Below are 24562 nucleotides of genomic sequence, written 5' to 3' on the forward strand. Positions count from 1 at the left end.
GCGATGGAATGGGAATGACAGGCGGGACACGAGGGAAGGGGACGATGGGATGCAGAGTCTGGAGGACAGCTGTTTGAGTCCAGCTCTGACATTGCCACCACTTAACCTCTCAACCTTTCGGGGCTGTTTCCTCATCTGTAAAACCGAGGAAATAGTAATCGGCCTATCTTGCGGAGCTGGAAAGACCAAACAGGGCAGTGGTGCTAAAATAAATGAGGACTTTGTTTTTGTCTCATTTGATAAAACTCTGGAAAGCTACCCCGGCACGCCAGCTGACTCTCTCCTCGAGGTTTTGGGGCTGGAAGTGTCTTTGTGTCTTTATCTCAGACCGGGCCTCTAGAGAAAACCCTTTGTGTCGGGTTGGGTGAATGTTGCCCACAGAAGATCTTCCAAAATATCCCGTTTCAGTGAAATGAGGGAAGGAAGGAACGCTGCTTTCAGCATAGCCAAAGAAAACCTCACAAACGGGGCCCTTGGAGAGAGTCCTACTGTTAGGTTTGAAAACCTCTGGGCTGTCGGGCTTCCCTGAGGACTGCCTTCATTCCCAAGTCTGCAAAAAGGAGTCAAGAGGGAAAGTAACAAAACAGAGCTACTTGTTAAAATACTAAAATTAAAATCTCCTCCTGGTAAGACTCTGTGACATCAGGGAAGTGGGGTCTGTCCCCCCCAGGGACCCTGGATGGAGGAGAGCCGTGCCGCTCACAGACATACTCGGCGAGAGCGGCTCGCACGACTGGCCACGAGACACGTGAGCGTGCCCACCACTGTGAACACTGAGCTCCTCACGACCAGCCCCGGCTGGTGGGCCACACTTTGGGTAGACTGCCACTAAAACCCATTCCTAGGATTCACAACAGTCACCCGTGATCCCCACCGGGGGAGAAAGCAGGAGGGTGGCTTACCTCGATTGCTGAGATAGTCCCTCAAACTTATTTGCAGTCTTACTCGACGATGATGGACCCACATCGTTCCCTGCAGGGAAAACCAGAGGCAGAGTCACATCTTCAGACAGGGAAACGGAACAGAGGGATGTAGGACTTCGCAGACAGGCACCCCTTTGGTTCCAGAAGGGAATTAAAAAAACCCAAGCTAGAACGGTATGCACTTCTAACTTTAAAACAAAACATAACGAAACAAAACCAAAGCATCGGCTTGGGTTCTGACGATGTTTTCCTTGCTATTAAAGGAGTATGTTGCAAAGATGGCGCAGCCTGCTCCCAGGCGAGGCCTCTAAGGTCACAGGGCTTTGGGGATGTCCTACTGCCTCAGGATCTTGTCCTCAGCTTGGGGGCAGGGAGAGAAGAGTCAAACCTCAAACTCACCTGGAGGTTCCTGTGTCAGGAGACTAGCCCTGGGAGCCAGACTCAGAAGAAATACACAACCCACAAACTCTGTGTGTGTGTGTGTGCATGCACGTGGATGTGGCCACTGTTCAGCAGGGCGGTGATAACTGGCCAGGAATCTGATCGTTCACTCAAACATAGCACTTATTAAGTGTCTACTGTGTGCAAGGCATGAATGTGGAGCAGGAGGCACAAAAGCAAATGAGATGTCACTGCTCTTGCAGAGTCTGTGATCTGGCCTGGGAGACGTACACACACCAAATATACTGACCACGCGGGATGAGAGGAGTGTTGCACAGGGTTGGGTGCTATGAAAGAAAAACGTGTCTAACTGGTAAGAGGAACACAGAGAGTCCTTTCGGGGGACATGCACCTGAACGCTGATGCATTTTCTCATGGCGGAGCGGCAGAACCAGATACGTGTTCTGCGTCCAGAAGGCAGAAAGCCTGGCTAGAATAAAGGGGGCTCTTTTGTGATCCGTCCCATGGTGGGAGGAGCACAGAGCCCCAAGCTGCCAGGCTCTCCTGGAGGAATCCCGGCGAACCTGCAGGGGGGCGGTCGTCTCTGTGCTCTAGCTCATTTCCTTGCCTGCCTTTCCCAAGGTCCCTTTCGTCCCCTAGACACCCACAGTATCTCCCAGGTGCCACCGGGAAGGGGCTTCGCTGAGGAGGCTCAGAAACAGGAGGGCGGCTGCAGAGGACAGCACTGGGCAAAGCACTGAGCTCTGCGTCCTACGTGGTGGGTCTGCTCCATAGCACCTACGGCTGCCCAAATGCTTCTCCTCCTCACAACGACATGAACAGCTGGTGTCATTATCCTCATTCTGAAGATGAGGAAACGAGGGTAAGTGAACAATGGCTGTAAGTCACATGGCTACATGACGTACCTGGAAGTCTCCACCGTGAGTCTACAGACTTTTCACTGCCCACCATGATGGCCCGATAGCAATCACCAATAATAGCGACTACCGTTTATTGGGCACTTACTGTGAGGTAAGGTATACGCACATCACGGGAATCACGTCTACGGCACGCGTAATACGGTTCCCCTCCATTTTGTTCATGAAGAAACACGAAGCAGTAAAGCCGAGCCCAAGGTCAAGTAGCTGGCAGGGGTGAGAGCTGTGATACAGAGCGGAGCAGCCTGCTACCAGGATGTGTACTAAACTCCCATCTTCTATCAGTGCCTGTCCTGGATGGGGGGAGGCTGGCACAGGGCGAAGACGAGGAGAACTTCCTGTAACTCTAGGACACTGATGCAAGGAGAAAGCTAAACTGGCGTTACCAGGACCCAAGACTTTCAAATACAGCTTTATTTCGGTAGGATGCTCCTTCTAACCATCAGTGTATTTCCACGAGCCAGCACTGATACCGAAGGACTCCTCTGGCAGCCTCTCACAAAATCCTCTGAGCTGTGAATGATGTTCAGGTAGGCATTTCTTTCCGGCCTGGTGCTCAATGTGAGTCCTTAGGACTGGCTGGCAAATCTCACACTTTCAGACTTACAGGAGCCATAATAATCAAAATGGCAGAGAAAGCTCTACGTTAGGGCAAACTACTGTATCTGGTAATTCCCTTTTCGGGTAGAAAACATTCCAAACCGGTGATTCTTCACCCTGTTATGTGCAAAACTGACCACGAGACCATTAGGGTTGCAGAAAGCCCCTCGCGCTGCTTGTGGTCACCTACTCTGCTGTCACACAGATGAGCCATCACACCAGGGGCTGTGGCCTGACACCTGCAGCTCCAGTGTCCAGGGTCCTCATTTAATCCTGCTCTCTCTGGCCACTCGAGGGGGCTCTCCGTCTCCAAAGACACTGTGTTTTTATGCCTCAGTAACTTTGCCCGTCTCTTCTCTCTGCAACACCCAACCCCTCCCACCCGTGCCGAACTCCTGGAACTCCTGCACACCCTGCAAAGAGTATCTCCAAAGTCAACTTCTGGGAATTCTTCCCTAGCCAGGCTTGACCACTCCCTCCTTCCTTTTAGCCTACAACCACTACTCACAGAGCAGTGGTTAAAGGTGCAAATTTCGGAGCCAGCCAAGCCATCACCCAGTGGGTAGGGGTTTGGACCACTCTGCTTTTTCTACTAAGCGTCAGTCCCCTCATTTATATAATGGGAACCAAACAGTATCTACCCCACTAGATGGGTAAGAGCATCACAAGAGATAAATTATGGAGCGCAGGGCACAGTGCAGGGCCACAGGGAACGCGACACAAATGGTAACGATTATTCATAGCTCTCTCTGATGGAATGTAACAGAACGATGAGGATTTACTCATTGGGCGAACATTGGTCGTCTTTGTGACCCCACTGGCCAGCCCAGTCTCTGGCATGGAGCAGTCACCAGGCTCTTGCTGAAGGAAGTCAGCAGGACTCACGTGCTTCTCTGCCCACAGCTGCATTCCCCCCGCACCTGGTGGGAAGGCCTCTGTGGTCTGGCAGCCAGGAATCCCATCAATCTCGTGGCCAGACAAAGGCCACGAGCCACGTCTGGGAAGAAAAGTGTGGCTTAGACATATTTCTGGAGAAAGGACAGTATTCAAGGAAGGACCAAAAACACGGAAGCAGTTTTATCCCTTTTCCTCTCTTCATGCAACTTGGAAAAGGACTCTCGCGTACAAAAGTTGGGTGTAAGAGAGAGCTGGAGACAGATGCTGGGCCAGCAGTTGAAGGAGTTGTGGCAGACTCGGGGCTACCTACTTTAGCTCTGAAACTTCGGGCCAAGAATTTATGGAGAGAGAGGAGGGCACTGGCCCAGGAGTGAATGACCCACAGGCTCCAGGAATCTTCCGGAAAAGTGGATAAATACATGAGCCTCGATACCACAGCTCTGAAGTTAGTGGATTTGTGATCTTCTACAAGCACTTGACCACTCTGTGCTTCAACTTCCTCACTGATAGAATGGAGACAGTGATGGTGTCCATCTTATAGGATGGCTATGATGGCTAAATAGGACGACGACTGAACCAGTGCACGGCCCCAGGACAGGGGAAACAATTTACAGACGGTAGCCACCATTATTAATTTCTAGAGCTGCATGCACAGTGGGGTTGGGGGGTGGGGGGCAGGGAGCTGACATAAAAATATGTTGGGGAACCGAAGAAAGGGAAATTTCTGTCCAGAGGCTCTTTTACAAACCAATACTGCTCCAGTAAGTAGACATTTCAAATACTGAGGCTTTCACCCAAAGTTCTGGCCTTGAAATAAGAGAAGTGAATTGATTTGTGGTATGGTTTTTCTTCTAGTATATGCTCTACAATAAAAGAAAAAAAAAAAAGCTTATACAATTTTAAATCCCAGTGAACAAAGACAAGGAACCTAATGGTTTCCAGAGATCACTTAGCTTGGGATTGGTAGAACCTAGATTGGAACCCAGGCTTCCAGAATGTTCTTTTAGTACGTATTATGGTTTCCTGTGATGTGTGCTATACAGACTTCTCTGAACACCTGCCAAAGGACGGAGGTCTTGGGGCAAGTTGCTCTCAGGTATTAATTACAAGACTCTTAAGTATGAGAAGTGGGTTAAATTTACGGCCGCCATAAACTGGATAATTGGAGGTTTTTTTGTTTTTGTTTTTGTTTTTTGCTCTTGCTGGTAAGAAGCTCAGTGTCAAATCTGTGGTCTATTTCCAGCCATTGTATGTGAACCTCTACTACACATTTTGTGAAGAGATCAAACTCCTGGACTATGTGTTAGTTACCTTTGTTCTTCCTTTGTTCTCATTTCTTCAGTAAGTTACTTAAATTGTATTAAAATATGTGTTGGCCTGTTATAGAATAGGTTATAAACAAATTACTTATCTCCAAAGGTGAGGTTTAATGACATCCACTTGAAAAACTGAACTCCCCATAAAACCCAAATCTGCCTATAAGCCACCTTGTTTTGTAAACAAAAGCCTGCCTTAGCAGTCTCCCGAGACAGATGGCTGAATTCATCACAAGAGCGGGACTTCAGTAATGTGATGCCTGGGCTATTTTGGGTGCTGCGGCCACTGTGGTTCTGGCAGGGAGAAGGCCTGAGTGGCCCTCCCCGCACACCAGGGCTCCATGCTACAGATGGACGAGGAGGCATACAGCCAGGCGGAGGTGGGGAACGGTCCCAGAATCACTGTGCTACTATGTGCAGAGCACAACAGAGCACGGCGAGGGGAGGACTGCAGCTCTCCCAGCCACACAGGCTGGTGAGGGATCCTGGCTCCCCGAGTACCGGCCGTGGGAACTTGGGCAGATGATTTAATCTTTCTGTGTCTCAGTGTCCTGAAAGTCAGGGTCCCAGCATTTTCTACTTTCTGGAACTGTGGTTAAGATTAGATAAGTACTGGGGTGCCTGGCTGGCTCAGTTGGGGAAGCGTGAGACTCTTGATCTTGGGGTTGTGAGTTCGAGCCCTACACTGGGTGTAGAGATTACTTAAATAAAACTTAAGACAAAAACCAATTAGATAATTACTATTAACTAGCCCCATTTCACAGCCAGAGAAACTGAGGGATGAAGAATGAAAAAATAACTGCTGAAAGCCACAGGGCTAGCAAGTGGTAGAGACTGATTAGGATCTGGGTATGGCACAGGGTCCACACTGGAGCACTCTGCTCTGAGACACAGCACATGCCCTTGCAAATTCACAGTGGTCTGGGGAAGAGAGGTGCACACAGCACTGTGGCAACCCCTGTGCCCGAGGGGCCAGAATGGGGGTAAGGTGGTGGCTAGCCTGGGAAGGCCCCTCAGGCGCGTCCCTGGAGAGCAGATCTGGAAGGATGACTAAGCATCAGCACACACGAGTTGAATATTACAGTTTGAGGCGCATTATGAGCAAAGGCTCAGATCTTAGAGAAAAGAATGTAGCCTGGGAAGCTGGCATACCTCAATAGGGCAGGCACGTTGTGTTTCAGGGGGTGGGTACACGAGGCCTGGGGGAGCCAGGAGGCTGTGACTATACTACCTCCTCGTGCTGGTATCCCCCCACTTCCTACCAGACCCGGATCCTGGTCTCAGATAGTCCCCAAAGGCCTCCAGCTCGGCAGGGGAGAGATGGGAGGATTAGGGGAACAAGAGAGGCACTGGAAAGATGATCCATGGATGGAAGCTGGAGGCATCGTAGCAGGTCTAGGGGTCTGATACTCCATGTGTTTTACCAATGATCAGTCTGGGGGCACCTGGGTGGCTCAGTAGGTTAAGTGCCTGACTCTTGATTTCAGCTCAGATCATGATCTCATGGTTGTGAGATCGAGCCCCAAGTAGGGCTCTGGACTATCAGTGTGGAGCCTGCTTGGGATTCGCTCTTTCCCTCTCACTCTCTGCCCCTCCCCACCGAGTGCTTGCTCTCTAAATAAATCAACATTAAAAAAAAAAAAAAACTTGCTAAAAAAAAAAAATAATAATCAATCTGGATCCTGCCTCTAGCTTCTGGAACATGATGTCAGTGGGAGAGAGCTAGGGAGGGACCAAGCACTTACCATACCTGTGTCCATAGGTGCCTTTAAGTAGATCCCACATATGTGCACACACACCGATGTAGAAAGAATGACCCTGAGAGTCCCAGAATTACTATTTGGGGTTGTTTGTGAGTGATGACCAAGGCCTGTGACATGGAGAACTGTCTCTATGCCACAGACAGATTCTGATGTTTGTCCCTCATGGCTGGCTGTAGGTGGGAGGCTCTAGCTGGCGAGAGCGGCCAGCAGACCGCTCAGCGCCCATCTTCGAAAGGCTCCCTTTTGGTGGCACTAACTCGCCTAAAGTGGTGACTTTGCTTCTTAATGAAAAATGCCCCTTGTCCACAAAAGCAAAGAACAAAACATGCATAAGACCAGCAGCTACTAGCCTGCTGCTGAGTGATATGAAAGTTATCTAAGAAAGTAAGGATTCCTAAGCCAAAAAACAGATTTTGTACAATTAATTATAGGCCGACTGCGCCTATGAGGTGAATAAGGCACTATAAACTTTACACAGAAATAAAACCGATTCAACAACAGGATCAAAGTTTATGATCTGTGGTCTGAACATCTGCACGGGCGTGCCCTTCGAAGGCATGTCATCTGGGTCTGCAAAGTCCTCTTGGGTGAGATCTGGGGATGGCTGAAGGCCCTGGAAGGCGACCATGGACAGGTCAAGGGCACACTCGATATACCAGTGTGTGGCTGTGCGAATCCCCCACTGCTCCTCCCTGGCCTGTCTCACCGGGGGACCGACTCTTCAGGGCCCTCCACAAAGCTTTCCCTGCAGTTTGACACGATTTCTCAGCATGTCCACAGGATGCAGTGGACACGTGAGTCCTAAAGAGTACAGAGAACTCACTCATTTGTCTGCCTGTCTCCCTCACGAGGCCAGGGGCTCCCTGAGCAGATGGGCTGAGAGGCCCTGACGACAGGCACGTACACATGCGAGCCGAACGGCCAAAGGCACAGACATACTCGCACACACACTGTGGCACCGTGGCCAGATGACAGACGTGTGCTAACCTGCAAATGGGGAAGTATGGCTTTTTCCAGAAGCTCCCCAGGTTCATGACACCTTAGTACAGACTTTTGAAGAGGCCTCATAATGCATTCAGCTGAATTACCTATCAGTTACGCTCTCAAACCGAAGGAAAGAGAAGCCACAGTGAAACTCAATGGCAGAAGGAGGTGACCCAGGCAAACGAACGTGCTCCTTCAGTACAGCTGCTCTTTCTCGGCATGCCTGTCGTGGGCCTGACCCCCTGGGCACTGGGGAGACTCCTGCTTCCCGATTTAAATTGCTGTGGGCTAGTGAAGAGTTCTGGGGAACTAAAAAGGTAGGCGGGGTGGAAATTACGTGCCTTGTGGATGTAAATTTGTTGTCCCCTGTCAACGTCACTAACGGACTCTGTGAACATTTATCTATTCTCAAGTGATTACCAAGGACCTACTGTACACAGGCTAGATTCTAGGCCACGTAAACGCTAAAGAGAAGACAGACAAAATCCCTGCTCTCATGGAGCTCACATTCTAGAGAGACCAAGGAGCCAAATGCAGAGTACTTCTCCACGGTGATCAGGTGCTCTAAAGGAAACGGGTGGGGAGGCAGCTCCTGTAGGGAGGCGAGCTGGAAACAGAAACGTTCAAGCCCAGAAGCACAAAGGGGAGCCAGCCTCTCAAAGCACACGACACGGATGCAGGCAGCGGACCGGCCTCGGGAGGGAGAGCCTGGCGTGCCTGACATGCTGTGAAGACGCAGGGTGGGCCGTGCGCAGAGGGGAGGTGCTGAGAGGTGAGCCCTCTAGGTCCCGGGGCAAGGAGCTGGCGTTCACCCTGAAGCACAGCAGGAAAGCTTTAAAGGTGAGAAGTGACTAGGTCTGGTTTGTATTTTGAGAAAAATTTCTGGTTTATATTCTGGCTGCTGTGAGAATGGATTACGCGGCTTTCCTGGGCCTCCGTCTCCTCATTCGTAAACGAGGTTGGCGATACCCACTGCTCAGCGTTGCTACAGTGACTGCAAGAGATTCTGTGACAGGTGCACCGGAAATGCTCAGCACTTCACGTATCGCTCTGGCTTTTAAATGAGCCTAAGTGTTTTCCCAGATGTTTCTTGGCCTTAAACGCAATCACACCCGTGTGTATCCGAGCCCTCATCCGGCCTGTGTGCAGTCTGGTCCGTTTGCTGGATGCGCTAAGTGTCCACACTGCCCACTGCACCCCACGCACTGCCTGGCCCGGGCAGCACGGGCCCTGACTTCAGGATGACTTACCCCAAGGAACTGCGCCTTTGTTTGGGGGCCCGTGAGGTAGTGGGCTGGGAGGGTCGGATAGGGTTCTCTTGTGTCCGGGTGGTGGGGGAGGAGGCCTCTTCTTGGACAGGGTGGAGCTGCCACTAGAGGTCTGGGTGCTTAGAGGGAGTGTTGAAGGTGGGCCAGTTGGACCTAGAAAGGAATCGAATGGGGCAGGAAGGTTAATCCCAGGCTCACAGACAGAACAGCCAGTATGCAGTCACTTCCAGACACCAAATGTGGCATATGGTGCTCAAAGCTCAAAGCTGGGTACGGCCAACCCCATCAGCTCAGTCACTCACAAACAGGGGTTTCCAAATTGCTGGTTAAAAAAAAAAATCACAAGAAAAGAAAGGGAAGCGTGTGCTTTTAAGGAAACGCCAATCCCATGGACTGCTAATGGGGTTAGGTCATTTAGGTACCGTGGGAAAAATCAAACATAACATTTTTAAATGGACAACTTAGTGGGACCATCATAAAATCTACTGAGGAAGAAGGAACAAAGCACCACCAGCAGAATCAACGGAGAAAGAACAAAGGATAGGCTAACACTTCAGGGGGCCGCACGGCGAAACATGAAAATATTCACAGCATAGGATTTTTCTCTCTACAACTTTTTCTTTTAGTCATCAAACTTGGCATAAAAAAAGTTCTTAATGACTTTTATCAAGAAGGAAGGATCTAATGCAGAGAATTACTTGGGAAAATGAGAAATCCAAAAACTCTTTTTTCCTCCAATTCTGAACTGTTCTAGAAGTCATAAACCACGTACTATATTGAAAGCCTGAAAAAGTTATATAAATTAGACACTGGTTTCTATAGATTTAAAAAAAAGACTCAACTTTCTCCAGAGATGAAGACAGGATGGCACTAAAAATATTAATATTACACACACGCACACACACACACACACACACACACTACGGTAAAACTTGACTTTATGGACTAACGTTTCAAGGAAAAACTGGAGTTGTTTTTGAGAGATGTTATGGGATTAGTATTATGGTATTTTTTGTTTCTTCGCACTGAAGTGGCTGGTGCGTGCCAGGCACTGTGTGTTGCACACTTTGACAAACATCTCTTTACAGAGAATTACCAGGTTTATGGTTTAACTGTGTTCACGGACAACTATTTCTGCAAGCATTAAAAAACAAAAAACAGGGGCGCCTGGGTGGCGCAGTCGGTTAAGCGTCCGACTTCAGCCAGGTCACGATCTCGCGGTCCGTGAGTTCGAGCCCCGCGTCGGGCTCTGGGCTGATGGCTCGGAGCCTGGAGCCTGCTTCCGATTCTGTGTCTCCCTCTCTCTCTGCTCCTCCCCCGTTCATGCTCTGTCTCTCTCTGTCCCACAAATAAATAAACGTTGAAAAACAAAAAACAAAAAACAAAAAACAAAGAAAGGAAAGACATCAAAGAAAGCTAAGAACGACTGCCATACCAAATTTTTAACGAGGACAGTAGATACCTGGTGATCCAGAAAGGCTCCAAAAGAGCTTTTTAAATTCTGTGTATTTTTTTTTTTTTTTTTTTACATTCTGTGTATTAAAAGAAAAGCTCAACTACTTCTGGCTTCCTTCTTTGGTAAAATAAGCCTCGCTAGTTCCCGATGTCGATCCCTGGTCAGTACCAGCAATGACTTGCACCAGTGACTCTCAAAGACAGTCTCGCCTTGGAAGTCAGTACTGGCAATCCCAGTAAAATGATCATCTGCTTGGGGCTCAGTCGGTTAAGCGTCCAACTCTGGGTTTTGGTTCAGGTCAGGATCTCGAGGTTCGGGAGTTTGAGCCCCGCATCGGGCTCCATGCTGACAGCGTGGAGTCTGCTTGGGATTCTGTGTCTCCCTCTCTCTCTGCCCCTTCCCTGCTCGTTCTCTCTCTCTCTCTCGCTCTATCAAAAATAAACTTTAAAAAATTTTTAAAAAAAAACCTGCCTTAGGATACAATGAATGGCCCACGCTATACAATTTAGCCTCTCTGTCCTGCTGATGTGATATGTGACAGAAGCCCTGCTGTTCCTCCAAATTAGCACCCGAGTATGGCACCGGTCACTGCAGTTGTGGGAACTATTTTGTCAACAAAAAAAGACTGTTACTACAGCCTTCCATTTGTGTAAAGATTTGTAACTTCTCAAAATGTGTTCGTATTTGCTCTTGCCGTTGAGTTTTCATTGTTGCCCCCGCTCCCCAGTCAGGAAAGCAGGAGTGTGGCGTGTGGAAGGTTCCAGCACCATGAGGTGTGAGGCTGTGGAGTGCAGGTCTCTGGGCCTGGTGCAGTGCTCGCCCGCCTCACGCCGCTGTTCCCGAAAGCCAGGACTGCGCTTCGTGCGCTGCTCACGGGAGGAAAACAACACTGGTAACAACAGCAAGGGCTCCGTATTAGGAAGTGAACTTTCCTCTTGGAAATAAATGGAGAATAGAGAATAGACAATGAGGAAATTCTCTCTAGTACTTTTCTCTTTATCGCCACCTAGGGATTTTCTGCTGCAGTGCAGCTAAAAGTCATTCCATCAGCTCCAAACCCTGTCTGAGAAACAAAAATTGCCAAAGACAAGGCACTAATGGGGCTCTGTCTCTGCAAAGTTGTGGGTGTACCTGATTTCAGGAGGCATCAGACCACAGAGTCGTCCTGTAACCACAAACCAAGCAAAATCCAGCCTCCTGAGCCAGCATTTCAGAGATGAAGGGATTAGTGTTCCACACAGGATTACATACTTCTGTCTTACTTTCTTTCAACTGTAATCACTTATCTTTTGTCTATTTGTCTAGTGCCTGTCTCCCCCACCAGACTGTAATTCTATCTGGGCCAGGCTGTTTTTCTGGCCTGGTGTACAGTAAGTTGAATTTAGTTAATATAGTATTGGATACATGGACGAATGAACTGCTACTTCTATCTTTTTAAGGCTGGCGATTAAAAAAAAAATTTTTTTTAATGTTTATTTTTTGGAAAGAGAGACAGAGCGTAAGCGGGGGAGGGGCAGAGAGGAAGGGAGACACAGAATCCGAAGCAGGCTGCAGGCTCTGAGCTGTCAGCACAGAGCCCGATGCGCGGCCCAAACTCATGAACCATGAAATCATGGCCTGAGCCGAAGTCGGCCGCTAAACTGACTGAGCCACTCAGGCGCCCCGAGGCTGGTGATTCTTAAGAAAGACAGAAGGGTTTCACTTGGAGTGACCAACCAAACACTAGAAATAGGGGGAAACAGCAGGGACATGTTAAGTTTGAAAAGAAATATTCAATACAGTAATCTAATTTCATGGCCAGAAAACACACACGCAGATACACCTGTTGTTTTGTAATAGAAGCTACAGAAAAGGGGGGAGGGGTCATAAAATCTGCTTGGCTGGTAGGGCACGGGTTCAAAAAAGGCTGAAGGGGCACCTGGGTGGCTCAGTTGGTTGAGCATCCGACACTTGATTTCGGCTCAGGTCATGATCTCACAGTTCTTGGGTTTGAGCCCCGTGTCAGGCTCTGCGCTGACAGCACAGAGGCCCCAGAAAAACAGACTTAAACTTTTTTTTTTTTCATACTTTTAAGATTTAAAAAGCTCAGAAGACTTTTAAAATTAGCAACTAGTCTCTAAATGCTAAAGGGGATGTTTTATGCAAAATAATCTGAGTCCTGGTTTAGGAAGGAAGCAATTCTGGCAGGATAAAGAGAGCTAAAAGAAAACAAAATAGAAAGAATAAACACAGCATCGAACAAACACAAAAAAGGCTGAGAGGCAAGATTAACAGGTGTGGGGGACGCTTGGAGGTGACACGGACAGCTTGTTAGGGCCTGGGGAAGGAAGGAGAAAACACCCCAGTCGTCATTTGCCACTAGTATCGGCTATCATGTCAAATTATCGTTTCTTTTTTCTTAAAAATATGGCTCTAAAAAGCTTCCAAAACTGCTCTAAATAACTGTGAGGTTAGTGAAGTTATTGGAAGGTCTTTCTCAGAGGAGACAACTCACTCAGCTCTTTCTGAGAGTTTGCACGGCAGGGGCTCTGCTCCACAAGCCACGAGCCCTCTGGGCCTCTCTGCTCGGACGCTGTGCTGTGCCTTCAGCTCCAGTGGCGCCTGCTGGACTCCTGGGGGCTGCGCTGTCACGAGTACCTCAATGTCATCAGTTCGGGGAGGCCCTAAATGGGGTCTGTACCTCGGATGTGTGGCCGGCACACGGCCAGAGCTCAGGAAGCTCGCACGTGAGGTCCCTATCCATCTCGAAGCCGCTATGCTCACTCTGGGCAGTTTGCAAAGCCCTTGTTCTAGGTCGAGGGTCCAACCACTCACACTCCCAAAAGCCTGCAGCTATTTCCTGAGATCCGCCCACGAACTGGTATTTCCTCTGTTCGCCAAACCCCCTAACGGGAAAATAGTACATCCACGGACTACAGAGACGGTTTAAATGAAACCTCACCAGACAGGACTCTTATCTTCAACAACAAGGAAATGAATCCACTTAGCCTCTGAAAAGCCATTCATGTACACCTAAAATCTGTTTCTTAAAAAAAACCCATTCCTAAATTCACCGTTGGCATGCTTTTCAAACCTCCTTCTCCATTTCCTAAATTCTCTAGAGCCACCGTTTCCTGAGTGTTGTGTGTCTGACCTAACACTCAGGAGAGATTTATACACATTATCTAGAACTCGCCTTATAAAGTGGCAGAGACCAGGGGCACCTGGGTCGCTCAGTCGGTTAAGCGTGTCTGACTTCGGCTCAGGTCATGATCTCACGGTTCAGGCTCTCTGCTGTCAGCATGGAGCCTGGAGCCTGCTTCGGCTTGGGTCTCCTACTCTCTGCCCCTCCTCTGCTCTCTCTCAAAAATAAACATTAAAAAAAAACCAAAAAAGTGGCAGAGACCCAAGGCTCAGAGAGTTTGGGAAACTGGCCAGGCACAGCACACGAATGTGTCTGGCTGTATGTGATTGGAGGCGGGATGCTCATCCTTGATGGTACCCTGCTCTCCTCCTGTGAACGACCCCACGTCTTCCCTGGCCAGAACCTTGGGCTGACTGTGTTCCCTCCTCACCTCTGCACCCCATCTGTGAAGGGTCTGCTCAAATGGAACCTCATCCAGAGCCTTCTCTAACCCCTCCCCTTTGCCCTGGGGCAGCTGCTTCTACCTGTGACCTTCCACAAAGCTAAATGGCACTTAATATCTACGCTTCATTACAGCTCGATTTTCTCTTCTTTCTCAGGCTGGAAGGTCCCTCAGGGCAAGATTCATGCTGTCTTCATGTCTCTCAGTGCCTGGCCCATTCTGAACAGTCAGTACAACTGTATGAAAATAATTCATGGCACAAATTAGGAGGATGCTTTTTCATTGTCCTACATGGACATTTGGTTTTTAGTAAAACAAGACATACAGAGGTCTGCCGTGCTGGAAGGCCAAATGCAAGCACAGCCTTGAAATTTCAAGTAAGAAAACAAGACCCAGAAGACAGCTTTAAAAATTGTCTTGACAATTTCTGAGAACACTGTCTACAGAAGTATAAGGTACACATTCTAAACATGCCATGCCAGACACAGTAAGTGCTAACAGCAGAAATTCTATCTACACAACTCTGGACAAGACAAATGCTTTTCACGGTATAGAGCTGAAAAGTTAACAGTTGCTACTTTCAAAAGTAGACAGGGGTGCCTGGCTGGCTCAGTTGGCGGAGCATGTGACTCTTAATCTTGGGGCTGTGAGTTCGAGTTCCACGTTGGGTGTCACTACTTAAAAATGAATAAAATCTTAAAAAAAAAAAAGATGGAGACACATGTATTTATATCAAGAAGGACCCTGTGTGCATAAGGAGGGCACTATTATCCTCACACTCAAATGGGGAAACAGAGGCACGGCAAGGTGCAGGGGAGTATGTGGGGAGGCCGCGCAGTCAGCGACAGGGCTGGGCGGGACCCCGGCACAGCAGTACAAGTCAGCCATGATACTGCGCTACATACAACACGGCATTAGCTATTCTCCATCCTTCAATCTCCTTCCAGAACACCAATAAAAACAGGATAGTACCTGGATTCAAGGGCCTGAGGGTGGTTCTTTAACAATCACTCGTACATCTCCTTACGTAAGAAGCACAACAAAGATTCCCTCTGCTTCCCTTTCCACACCTGGCGGTCAGGTGACTTTAGTCAGTGAGCCTGTGCCAGTGGCCACTGCTGAGGGCAAAAAATCCCGGACACGCTCGTGGCCTGCAACGTGGCCAGTGGCAGGGGACAGATAGATGTGCCACGCTTTCAAAAGGATCAGGGGAGACTGATAAAACAGGCCAAAAAATTTAAAAAATCCAACATGGATGAAGGATGACAGCCCATGGAAAGGTTCAATATGGAGCCACTCAAATGGTTATCTTCCCATGAGATTAAAAAAAAAAAAACACTGAGGAAACTGTAAAGTCATCAATATATGAATAATGCTGCTACTAGGAAAATAATTCCTAGGCAAGCTGGAGTCACCCTGCAATGCACTTTGATGACAACAGGCCACCTTCACGTCCTGAGGACACCTCCTCTCTGCCCTGATTATTGCTCCAGACCTCAAATGAAAAGTCGCAGGAATGTGGTCTAAGACGCTCACACACCATGTTGGGGCCTAATGCCACATACGTTCTGTAGACTTTCAGCAAGTCAACCACACACGCCCAAGATATCTGGTGTCATGTTAGTGGCCTGTCCCCTCCTGACTCTGGCCACACATTTCTGGGACAGCTTTTCACTGATCCTGCTGTTTATTCGCTCAAAAGTATTGACTCAGCACACCTGCTCCGTGCCAGGGGCAAGGACAGCTCACTCGCAGCCCCTGTGTTGCAGCACAGCGACCGAAGACTTCCCTGGCCTTCCTCCTCCAACGCGGCACAGGCCACATCTCGCGGCCTTCTCTCCCTTCTTTGCTGAATTCCCAGGGCCCAGAACATGTGTTGAACCGAACGCATGTAGGACGATCAAAAGCATCCCGGTCCGACGGGCACCTGCTATGTGCTCGTCGTTATGAACGTTATTTCGTGTCTCCAAGCAGTGAGCCAACAAGGAGCCAACAAGGCAGGCACCCAATCCTGTTTCTCATGTGAAGAATCTGGAGCCCAGCAAGATCAGCTAAATATTAAAAAGAGCCCAGGGCTGGGAGAGGATTACACGTTCGCGGAAGGGGCCCCGTCTCTTGGGTGGCCCAAGGGAAAGAGGCTTCTTGGAGGAGGAGGAAGTGAGGTTTGCCCCCCAGGGGCTCACGGCTGCCCAGGACCCCGCAGTGCGGCTCTACAGGCTGATGTGCCTTAGACAGTGCGTGACTCTCAAGCTCTGCTCTGGGATTCGCGAGGGTGCTGAGTGTCCTCACCTGAGCTGACGGCAGAGGGGGCACCTGGCCCGCCACTCTGACGTGAGCACCCAGGAGCGAGTGCCCACTGGGACCCTCGGCCTGCCAGCCCCATGCTCCGTGTTGTGCTGGCCGCCTGCTGGGTCCGTGCATCAGTGCAATGGCACGAAGTCGTACAGGTGTTCACCCGACATTCACAGGGGCTACGGAATGCCGGGTTCTAGGGTCCCGACTCCGCGAGCAGACGGGAGAAAGCCGTGATTAACATCAGCGGTACGTGTTTCTCAAACTTTGGAAAGTTAGTTCTTTTAAGTAATTCAAACATGCTTCCTGAGGTCAGACTTAGCATTCACTGATCATTTACTTGACAAAGCCTCTCCTTGAGCACAAGGCACCTGCGCTGTACCAGGTTCGCGTCAGAACACCTGCTCACTTATGGGACTTGGGTGACGTCACCCTGGCTTCCTTCTCCCCAGAGGAGTCTTTTTAGAGCCGAGGAGCTGGGGTGGCTGTGGTGTAAGCAGCAGTGTCCTCACGGGGCACTCACTCTGTGCCAGACGCTTGGCCAGATGCTTCCCATACCTCTCATTAGCCTGCATAACGCCTCGCGTCAGCTCCGGTTTGTGTCCCTGTTACGTAAAAGATGCGGAACTGTACAATGCAAGAAAACCGCGGTTCTACAGCTTAAGACCACTTAGAAACAGAGTTAAATCCAACCGACCAACCAACCAGCCAAGCACAAGCACGGCACCATGCTGCTCACCACGTCCTCTGTGCCCCAGAGAGGTCTGTGGTCACGGCCGGACAGTCCCAGGGGCGCCTCTCATGGGACTTCACAGCTTTGCCTTTTACCAAATGCTTTCCCTACACACTGTCTCACTGGATTCTCAGGGCAAGTCCACGAGACACGCAAGGCAGTGACTGACGGCCTGCCTCAGTGTGGAAAAGAAGACACTAGAAGGTCTGGTTTGATGAGGCTTAAGGCCCATTTTTTACTTTCTATCCTCTAACAGCCACTGTGTGGATCTCAGATCAGCTCCTCACCCTTCCCAGGGCTCAGTTTTCTCAGCTATACGATGGGCTGCGGACTGCGATCACCTTTCAGCTCCCTCTGGCTCTCAGAAATCCAGGTTCTAGGACATTAATTTTAGCTGAAAGATGAAAGACCTAACTTTGGCAAGCTGGAAGAATTTCCAGTCTTAATAGACCTAACTGTAAAGTGGGGGGCAGGTGTAGATCACAAGGGAGTGCCTTCTGCATAAATCAATTTTTGCAGCTTTGACTTAAACTTGCTGGGTTTCACAGGTCTGAAGAGGTTAGGCAGCAAAATATGTCTGTCTAAGGCTTAAGAGTGGTGACTTTGGGGTTCTGAACTGCTGAGCCTTCCCACTCCAACTGCAGCCCTGCTCGAGCACAAGGAGACTTTGCTGGACGGCAACTGAGGTCACACTGCCTCGCGTTCTGATGAGGCAGCTGCAGATTCTGGAAAATATTCCTGCGCGGACTCAGAATAACTCTCTCCCCTCTTCCCCTCTGTACTCCTCTTATTAGCAGGGACTGGATCATGAGTGTCCACTAGGCCTCACCGGAAGCCTCCATCCACCAGAGCCCTAAATTCACGGTGTGGAAATGGCCGCTGCCACAAGCAGAGACATCGACATCACTTCCGTGGAAAATGAGCAACCAAACGACAGATTCAAGACATCCTTGTTTTCATGCAAATGGTTCTACCAGTTCAACAGAATGAACTGAAAAAAAAAAAAAAAAAAAAAAAAAAAAGTAAGGGCCATAAAACAGAGGAGAATTCTCTCTGCACAGAGCGTCAGCTGACCTTCAACAATGTCTTCTAAGATCTCCATTCTAAACATGGTCACTTTTCCAAATGTGGGGGCCCATGAGCCAGGCTGGCTGCGGGGCACAGCTCCCCTGCGTAAAGTCCAGGGGAGCCCCTGCTGCCTGGCTCTCTCTGCATCCGACGTCCCACTATGAGCAGCCTGGAGGAACACTCAGGTTCCAGCAGAGAGGGATTTCTGCTCTCAGTGTTGGGAGTTCTGGGGCGGGGCCGTGAGGGAAGTGAAGCTGGTCCGGAGCTGACCATGGTGGCTACGGCCAAGTCTCCGAGCCCTTGCTTTACCAGCTGGATCACTTAACACATTTGGTCTTTGTCTTCCGGGCCTTTGGTAAAGAGCTAGATAGAATTTATTCCAGGCAGGAGACAGATGCTTGGCGTCAAGTCAGATAGTGTTATTTTGTGGGTTTCTGTGTCCCCTTGAGATGAGATTACAGGAAGGGGTGATGGGAGGTGAGGTGGTCTCTTGGCCCCCAGGACTCTGATGTCCTCTCCTTTAGACTTTTTTCAAGATTCTCCATTACTTGGAGGTTCCCTCAACAGGTGCAGGCCTGTCCTATCTATCTAGATAGGTCAACACTACCACATGGGTAACCACAATCAGGGATATGAACACGTTCAGAGTAATTTCTCTGATTATTTTAGAATGGTCTGGAGGTTTTTTCGTGGTCTCCTTTGGGTACAGAAATCTTAGGAGATTGCTACTCTGATGGGGAAATCTCATTACCCAGAGGTGGGCAGCAACATAGTACTCTCACAGTGAAGAACAGATCCGCAACTTGAGATGTCAGTGTTTCAATATGGATTCCGATGCCTTATTTGCATACCTTCTCGTACAACGTATGGAATGGTAAAAGAACACTGGCGGGTTAAACCACTGGCTCATGCATGCTGTTACTCTTACGTTATGATCACTAGTTATCTTTGATGGGTCCTGTTCATGCCAAAACCTTATTTTAACTTTTCTCCACTATTTTATGATCTATGAGGCCATTTGGGGTCTAAGAACACAGCTCCCATTTATAACACTATTTCAATGGAGAATGAGCTCTGAAAAAATGCTGTTCTGAATAAAGCTCACATTTCTCAGAAAATAGCCCCAGTGTGATTCAAAGAGGCATGGCATTGTGTACGGAGAGGCCCTTTGGAACCTGTGTTAGCATGAGCTGAGCACACAGGGAGAATCGTGCACTTGGATTTATTGGCTGAGACCAAACCCAAAGCTATACTATAGCGCTCAATTTGTCCCTGGCTGGGGTGACCCTTTAATGTTGCCATTTCTGTGTCTCAGTGTGTCCTCGCACAGGTGGGAACGCACGGACATTCAGAACAGAGCACTCTCTGTGGATTCAACATACAGGACATGTGCTTTGTTGCTATGGAACAGGGCAGTGGACCCTTAGCCCTCGGTGATAGCCCGGTGGAGACATCTGACAACGCTCTCTACGCAGCAACCCTCTTCTGGGTAAGATTCGTCCCAGGTAGGGTCTCGTGGAAAAACAATCCTCATCAGAAATCATAGGAGTGTGGGCTCAGGTCATATACGACCCGGGCAAGAATCACAGATATCTGAGAACGGGAGGCCCATTACCCCACATCTCTGCACCACAGTCCCCTTGTCTGCTGGATGCCAGCAACCGTAGCACCCACCTCATTTTTGTGAGCACAGAACGAGATGGGCTTCGTAACTACCAACATCTTCAGAAGAGAGACATCTTAGTGCAGAGAAAAGTAACTGTTCAGAGAAGAATCCCACCCCACAGCAGACAGGAAAGGGCCCAGGTTTTGGTGCCAGGTGGGCCTTGGACTGAATCTCCACTCTACTACTTACCGGCTGTGTGACCTTGGGCAAGCCACTCTCCCTCTGCAAGCCTCAGTTTCCTCATCTATAAAACGGGCACAAGAGCACATACCCCACAGGACTGTTGTGAGACGAGTACAGCACAACACATGAGGCATGCCCACAACACTATTTTACTGTTGGTGCTTATAGCAAATGGCAAGGTCCCTATTTCGAGCTGTCCTTGACGTCACGTTCCATACTCTGCCACACAGATGCACCCTGCGATTTTTACCTCGAGGCTGCACTAGCTTTGAGGATGGAGTCACAAAGCCCTTCTCAAAGTCCGTACCTTTCCCGGCGTTTCGCGGAGGCAGCGGGGGTGCCTCTGTGGTTGGTGACGTGGGTGAGTCTGTGCTTACGGAGGTGAAGATCTGGTTGGTGAAGGCGCTGTAGGACAGCCGCTGCTTGTCCCTCGGGGTGCTGAACCCTGGCAGTGACAGCTTGTCCTGGGGGGAGATGCTGGAGGAGTGGCAGAAGCTCTGAGGCCTCGGCGAGCGCTCTTTCTTGATGGGGCTCGGCTGAGGAGGACAGAACAGCGCAGTGGGCAAGGACTCACCGAGCACGACACTCCAGGCTCCGCTGTGCCTGGTGCACAGGTGCACAGGGTCCTGTGCCTCTCTGTGTGCTCCGAGGTCAGCCGCCACCCAGCAACAAGAGAAGGATGCAGACCTCGCACCCCTGATTCCCTGCTCACCATCAGCAGGGTCACATCAGGGAGGCACTGGTTAGCGACCGCAAGCGTTCAGAAGCCTAAGGTCACAGTCGGACGCAACCTTTAATGAACAGATGCCTGCCTGTGCAGGTTACTCTTGCCAGCACGGCACTGCTTCCCACCTGAGTGTTGTCTCTACACCGTGTTCCTTCCCCGGTCAACCCTCTCAAGTCGAAGTCCTCCGTGCTTGCCTCCCTGTTCATTTTACGTCCCCTTAGAAAGCAGCCTCCACGCCGTGGCCCGGAGTGACGCCTGATACTGACGATTCAGACCTGTGGGTCCAAGCCCGGCCTCTCCAATTCAAAACTGTCTTCAGTTGCCTATAAGGGTGTCCCCTGTGTTTGCACTCCTGGTGACAGCAGTGGCATCCATGTAACTTCCCAAGGCAGAAGCCTCAAGGTTACCCAGAGCCACCAGGACCCGTGTGGAGAGCTCAGAAGTGCCCTACGCCGGGTGCAGGCGCCCACCAGCCCCCAAGGACACAGGCCTCCCGAAGAGCCCTCGGGTCCGTGTTGCAGCTGCTTTCAGCTCCAGCCTATTTCCCACACGGCGGCCAGGGCCGGTGGGGAAGCTGGCTCCTCTGACAGGTAATCTCTGTGGATAAGGCCCAAAGGCCAAATGTGGCCCGTAATGTGCTTCCTGACCTGGGCCACCAGACCCCTCTCCCCCCAAACCTACTCCAAGGCGCCTTCCACACTGGGCTTCCAACCCTTCCCCAGACTTCCAGCTCTACCAGGACCCCTTGGCCTTTGCACGTGCTGCTCTCCCTCCCTGGAAAGATGTGTTCCTCCCCACTTCTTTGCTTGGCAAGCTCCTCCCTACTCTCAGAAACCCGTCTCCAGTGCTTCTTCCTTGGTAGGGTCTTCACCGCTTGCCAAGCTGAGGCGGTTGCCACGTCCTCTGAACACGTCTCAGGGATTTCCCCCAAGCTCTCGTAACGGTCATCCGTTACAATTTATCTCTCCTCAAAGTGAAGAATGTCTTTAGGACATCTTTGTGTAACCACTCCTTAAATGCTGCCCAGGAAAGAGGAAACGCTCAATGCAGAGCTGATGAAAACTGCACAAACGAACCTTCAGAGGCAGCTAGGATCTCTGAGAGTCAGAACCGGGTGTAGTCCCGAGACGGTATGTACAAGCTTTGAGACCTTAGGCGGCAAAATCTCCGGGTCGGTTCTCCCTTCTGTAGAATGGGGGCTTTGCAATGCTGCAGTGGGCTTTTGGTAACAACGACGTGAGGTAGCACAGGCAACGTGCTTCCCACGGCCTAGTTCATACTTAAGTCCTCAACACGTAACACCTTTTTATGTACTAATTAGCTGTTTTGATGGCTAATTTTATGTGTCCACTCGGCTGGGCTATGGTACCCAGGTGTCTGGTTGAACACCAGTCTAGATGCTGCAGGGAAGGGATTTTCTTTAGATGAGATTAACATTTGAATTACAGTTTGACTAAAAGGGACTACCCTCCATAATGTGGTGGGCCTCATCCAGTAAGTTGAAGGGCTTTTGGGAAGAGATGGGGACGTCTGCACTTAAGACCACACCATCGAATCCTGCTGGGATCTCCGGCCTGCCCGCCTGCCCTATACATTGTGAACTGGCCGGCTCCCACAATCATGTGAGTCAATTCCTAAAAATAAATTCCATTCTCTCTCCCTCTCCCTTCAACCACATCCTACTGGGCCTGGTTTTTGAGGAGTCCTGACTGACACAGTTGTGGCACCCAGCAAGGATCGGAGAGTAAGCCAAGACGCTGGCCTCAGGGCACAAGACCAGACAGTCTCGGGAAGGGGTCTCGCCCGTGTGGTGCAGAAAACCTGGGAGCGGCAGCAGGCATCCGGGTGGCACTGTTGGCACTCACTTTGTCATCCAGGTCGTCGTCACTCTCATCCATCTCCTCCTGACGCAGGTTCCACTCATATTCCACGTGGACGTGTGGGTTGAACTTCCCAGATTTAGCCTGGGACAGCTGAAAGTAACAGCAGGTGTAACCACGGGAACGTAAAGGTTAAACATCCCGTTGTGACGTGACCACGGAGCAAACCCCACCTTATTCCTGTCTTCAAATTAATCACCAGTCGCTGCTTAAAGGGGCAAAACTCTGACTTTACAGGCCGGGCTATGGCGGGACAGCCTAAGAGGAGTTGCCAAGGATTCTAGGCAGAGCCTTTCTTATTTTGATAACGGAACTTCTCTCTGAAATTAAAAGCTTTCTCAAATATTATAATGAGCCTCACGAGTGCAAATTCCTGGCTGGAAGGCAACATCAGAGTTAGTGAAGTGTGAGGCAGGCCTTTCATGTCAGACATCCTGCTTCAATCGTGGCCCACTGTTCTCATCCGTAAAACGGGGGCAGGGAGAGCTATAGCCTTCTCCGAGGTCTCTCACGAGGATACAAACACAGAGCGGCTGGCCTGGAGTCCACACTTGGCAGAAAGCACGGGGATGGAGCCTACCCTTCCCGGGTCGTCCTTCCCCGTGGGCCCAGGGGGAGGAGCAAAAACCACCGGGATCAGAAAGGGTGGGGCCGGTGGGGCAAGCCATGCATTTCACCTTTTGAAAACCATTATACGCTGAACTTTACCTGCCCAATTTCTGGAATTCTTTGGCTGCTGAGGAATTCTTTACTACTGAGCTACGGACAACGCCTAGGGGTCTGGCATATAAAAAGCGGGACCTCAAGCCACAAGCCTGTCTGGTAACAATACCTCTCAAATGCCTTTTAGCTCCTGTGTCCCTAACTGCACTGAAAAGACAGATGGGGGTGACAAATTTATCATTTGACCACTTTTTCAAATGTAGCCATAGTGCTCGTCTGAATGTCTTTAGCCAATGTTCACAAAGACGATCTATTTCGTCCCCAGGCTCTGAGAATGACACTTCCAGGCGGCTGCTGTCTGATGGACGCCGCACCCCCCCGGCCCCGCCCCCCACCCCCAACCCCCCCCCCCCCAGCCCCCTGCCCCCAGCTCCGTTCGGCTTACCAGATCTTCACACTGGGTGGCTTTCAACCTCTTTGCTATGTCCAGGGCAGTCTCCCCAGCCTGGTTCACTGAAACGGGGGGCAAAGGCACGTGCATAATTACCCAAGGTGTATCTTGAAGAGACCACGGACAATAATCAAATTACAAGGGAACATGCGAGTCTCGGTTTAGCCGGCCGGACGCTGGGACTGGTTACGGAGACGCTTGGTCACACTCTTACCGACACTCACGGTGGGCTTGCTCCTCAGAAGAAGCTTCAAACACTCGGGTTTACCATACATACTGCAGTAGTGTAGAGCCGTGTTGCCCAGGGCTGTCTGCTTATCCAGGTTCCCACTGAAAAATGAAGTATTATCGGGAAAGAGTCTGATTTCAAATATAATTTAAATGCGACATAAATAATGGCATTCGAAGCCACAGATTAACCACTTCTCTCGGTGCTAACAGCCGAGTCAAGTTGGAGACCTACTCGTAAGCCCAGGAAACACCACGATGTCGCTACCATCACGCCCACATGTCTAAGTCACATGACAGGAACAGCCAGCGTGTCTTCAGTGCCTCCTGTGGGACAGGTGCTGCCTCTCAGCTTTTCCGCACCTTCCTTCACTAACTCTCCACGACCACCCAGCGGGGCGGGCCATCACCACCTTGGTTTCACAGATGAAAATGCTGGGGCACAGACAGGATGAAGGGCTTGCTCTCAAGACTGTCGAGGCACGGGGGTGACAAGCAGGGATCTGAAAAAAGGCAGTCTGTCCCAGAGCCAAGGCTCTTAAAGACTACACCGTCCTACATTTGAGGAAGAGGTGTGGG

At 50.1% G+C, this 24562-nt stretch overlaps 1 protein-coding gene across 4 annotated transcripts in view; it reads right to left on the bottom strand.

Moving 5' to 3' along the window:
- ASAP1 (ArfGAP with SH3 domain, ankyrin repeat and PH domain 1) overlaps positions 1-24562 on the bottom strand; it is a 343719-nt gene that overhangs the window by 12944 nt on the left and 306213 nt on the right. For 2 of the 4 annotated variants that reach the window (XM_043601770.1, XM_043601769.1), the window contains 6 exons: positions 23970-24085; positions 23750-23817; positions 22627-22734; positions 20342-20570; positions 9053-9223; positions 903-972 (listed from right to left, as the gene is read on the bottom strand). In XM_043601770.1, the coding sequence (XP_043457705.1) occupies positions 903-972; positions 9053-9223; positions 20342-20570; positions 22627-22734; positions 23750-23817; positions 23970-24085 (762 nt within the window). The remainder of the gene's footprint in view (positions 1-902; positions 973-9052; positions 9224-20341; positions 20571-22626; positions 22735-23749; positions 23818-23969; positions 24086-24562) is intronic. The other 2 variants (XM_043601772.1, XM_043601771.1) reach the window with 1 other exon arrangement.

This window comes from Prionailurus bengalensis, chromosome F2 (genome assembly GCF_016509475.1).
Source record: "Prionailurus bengalensis isolate Pbe53 chromosome F2, Fcat_Pben_1.1_paternal_pri, whole genome shotgun sequence".
Classification (NCBI taxonomy): domain Eukaryota; kingdom Metazoa; phylum Chordata; class Mammalia; order Carnivora; family Felidae; genus Prionailurus; species Prionailurus bengalensis.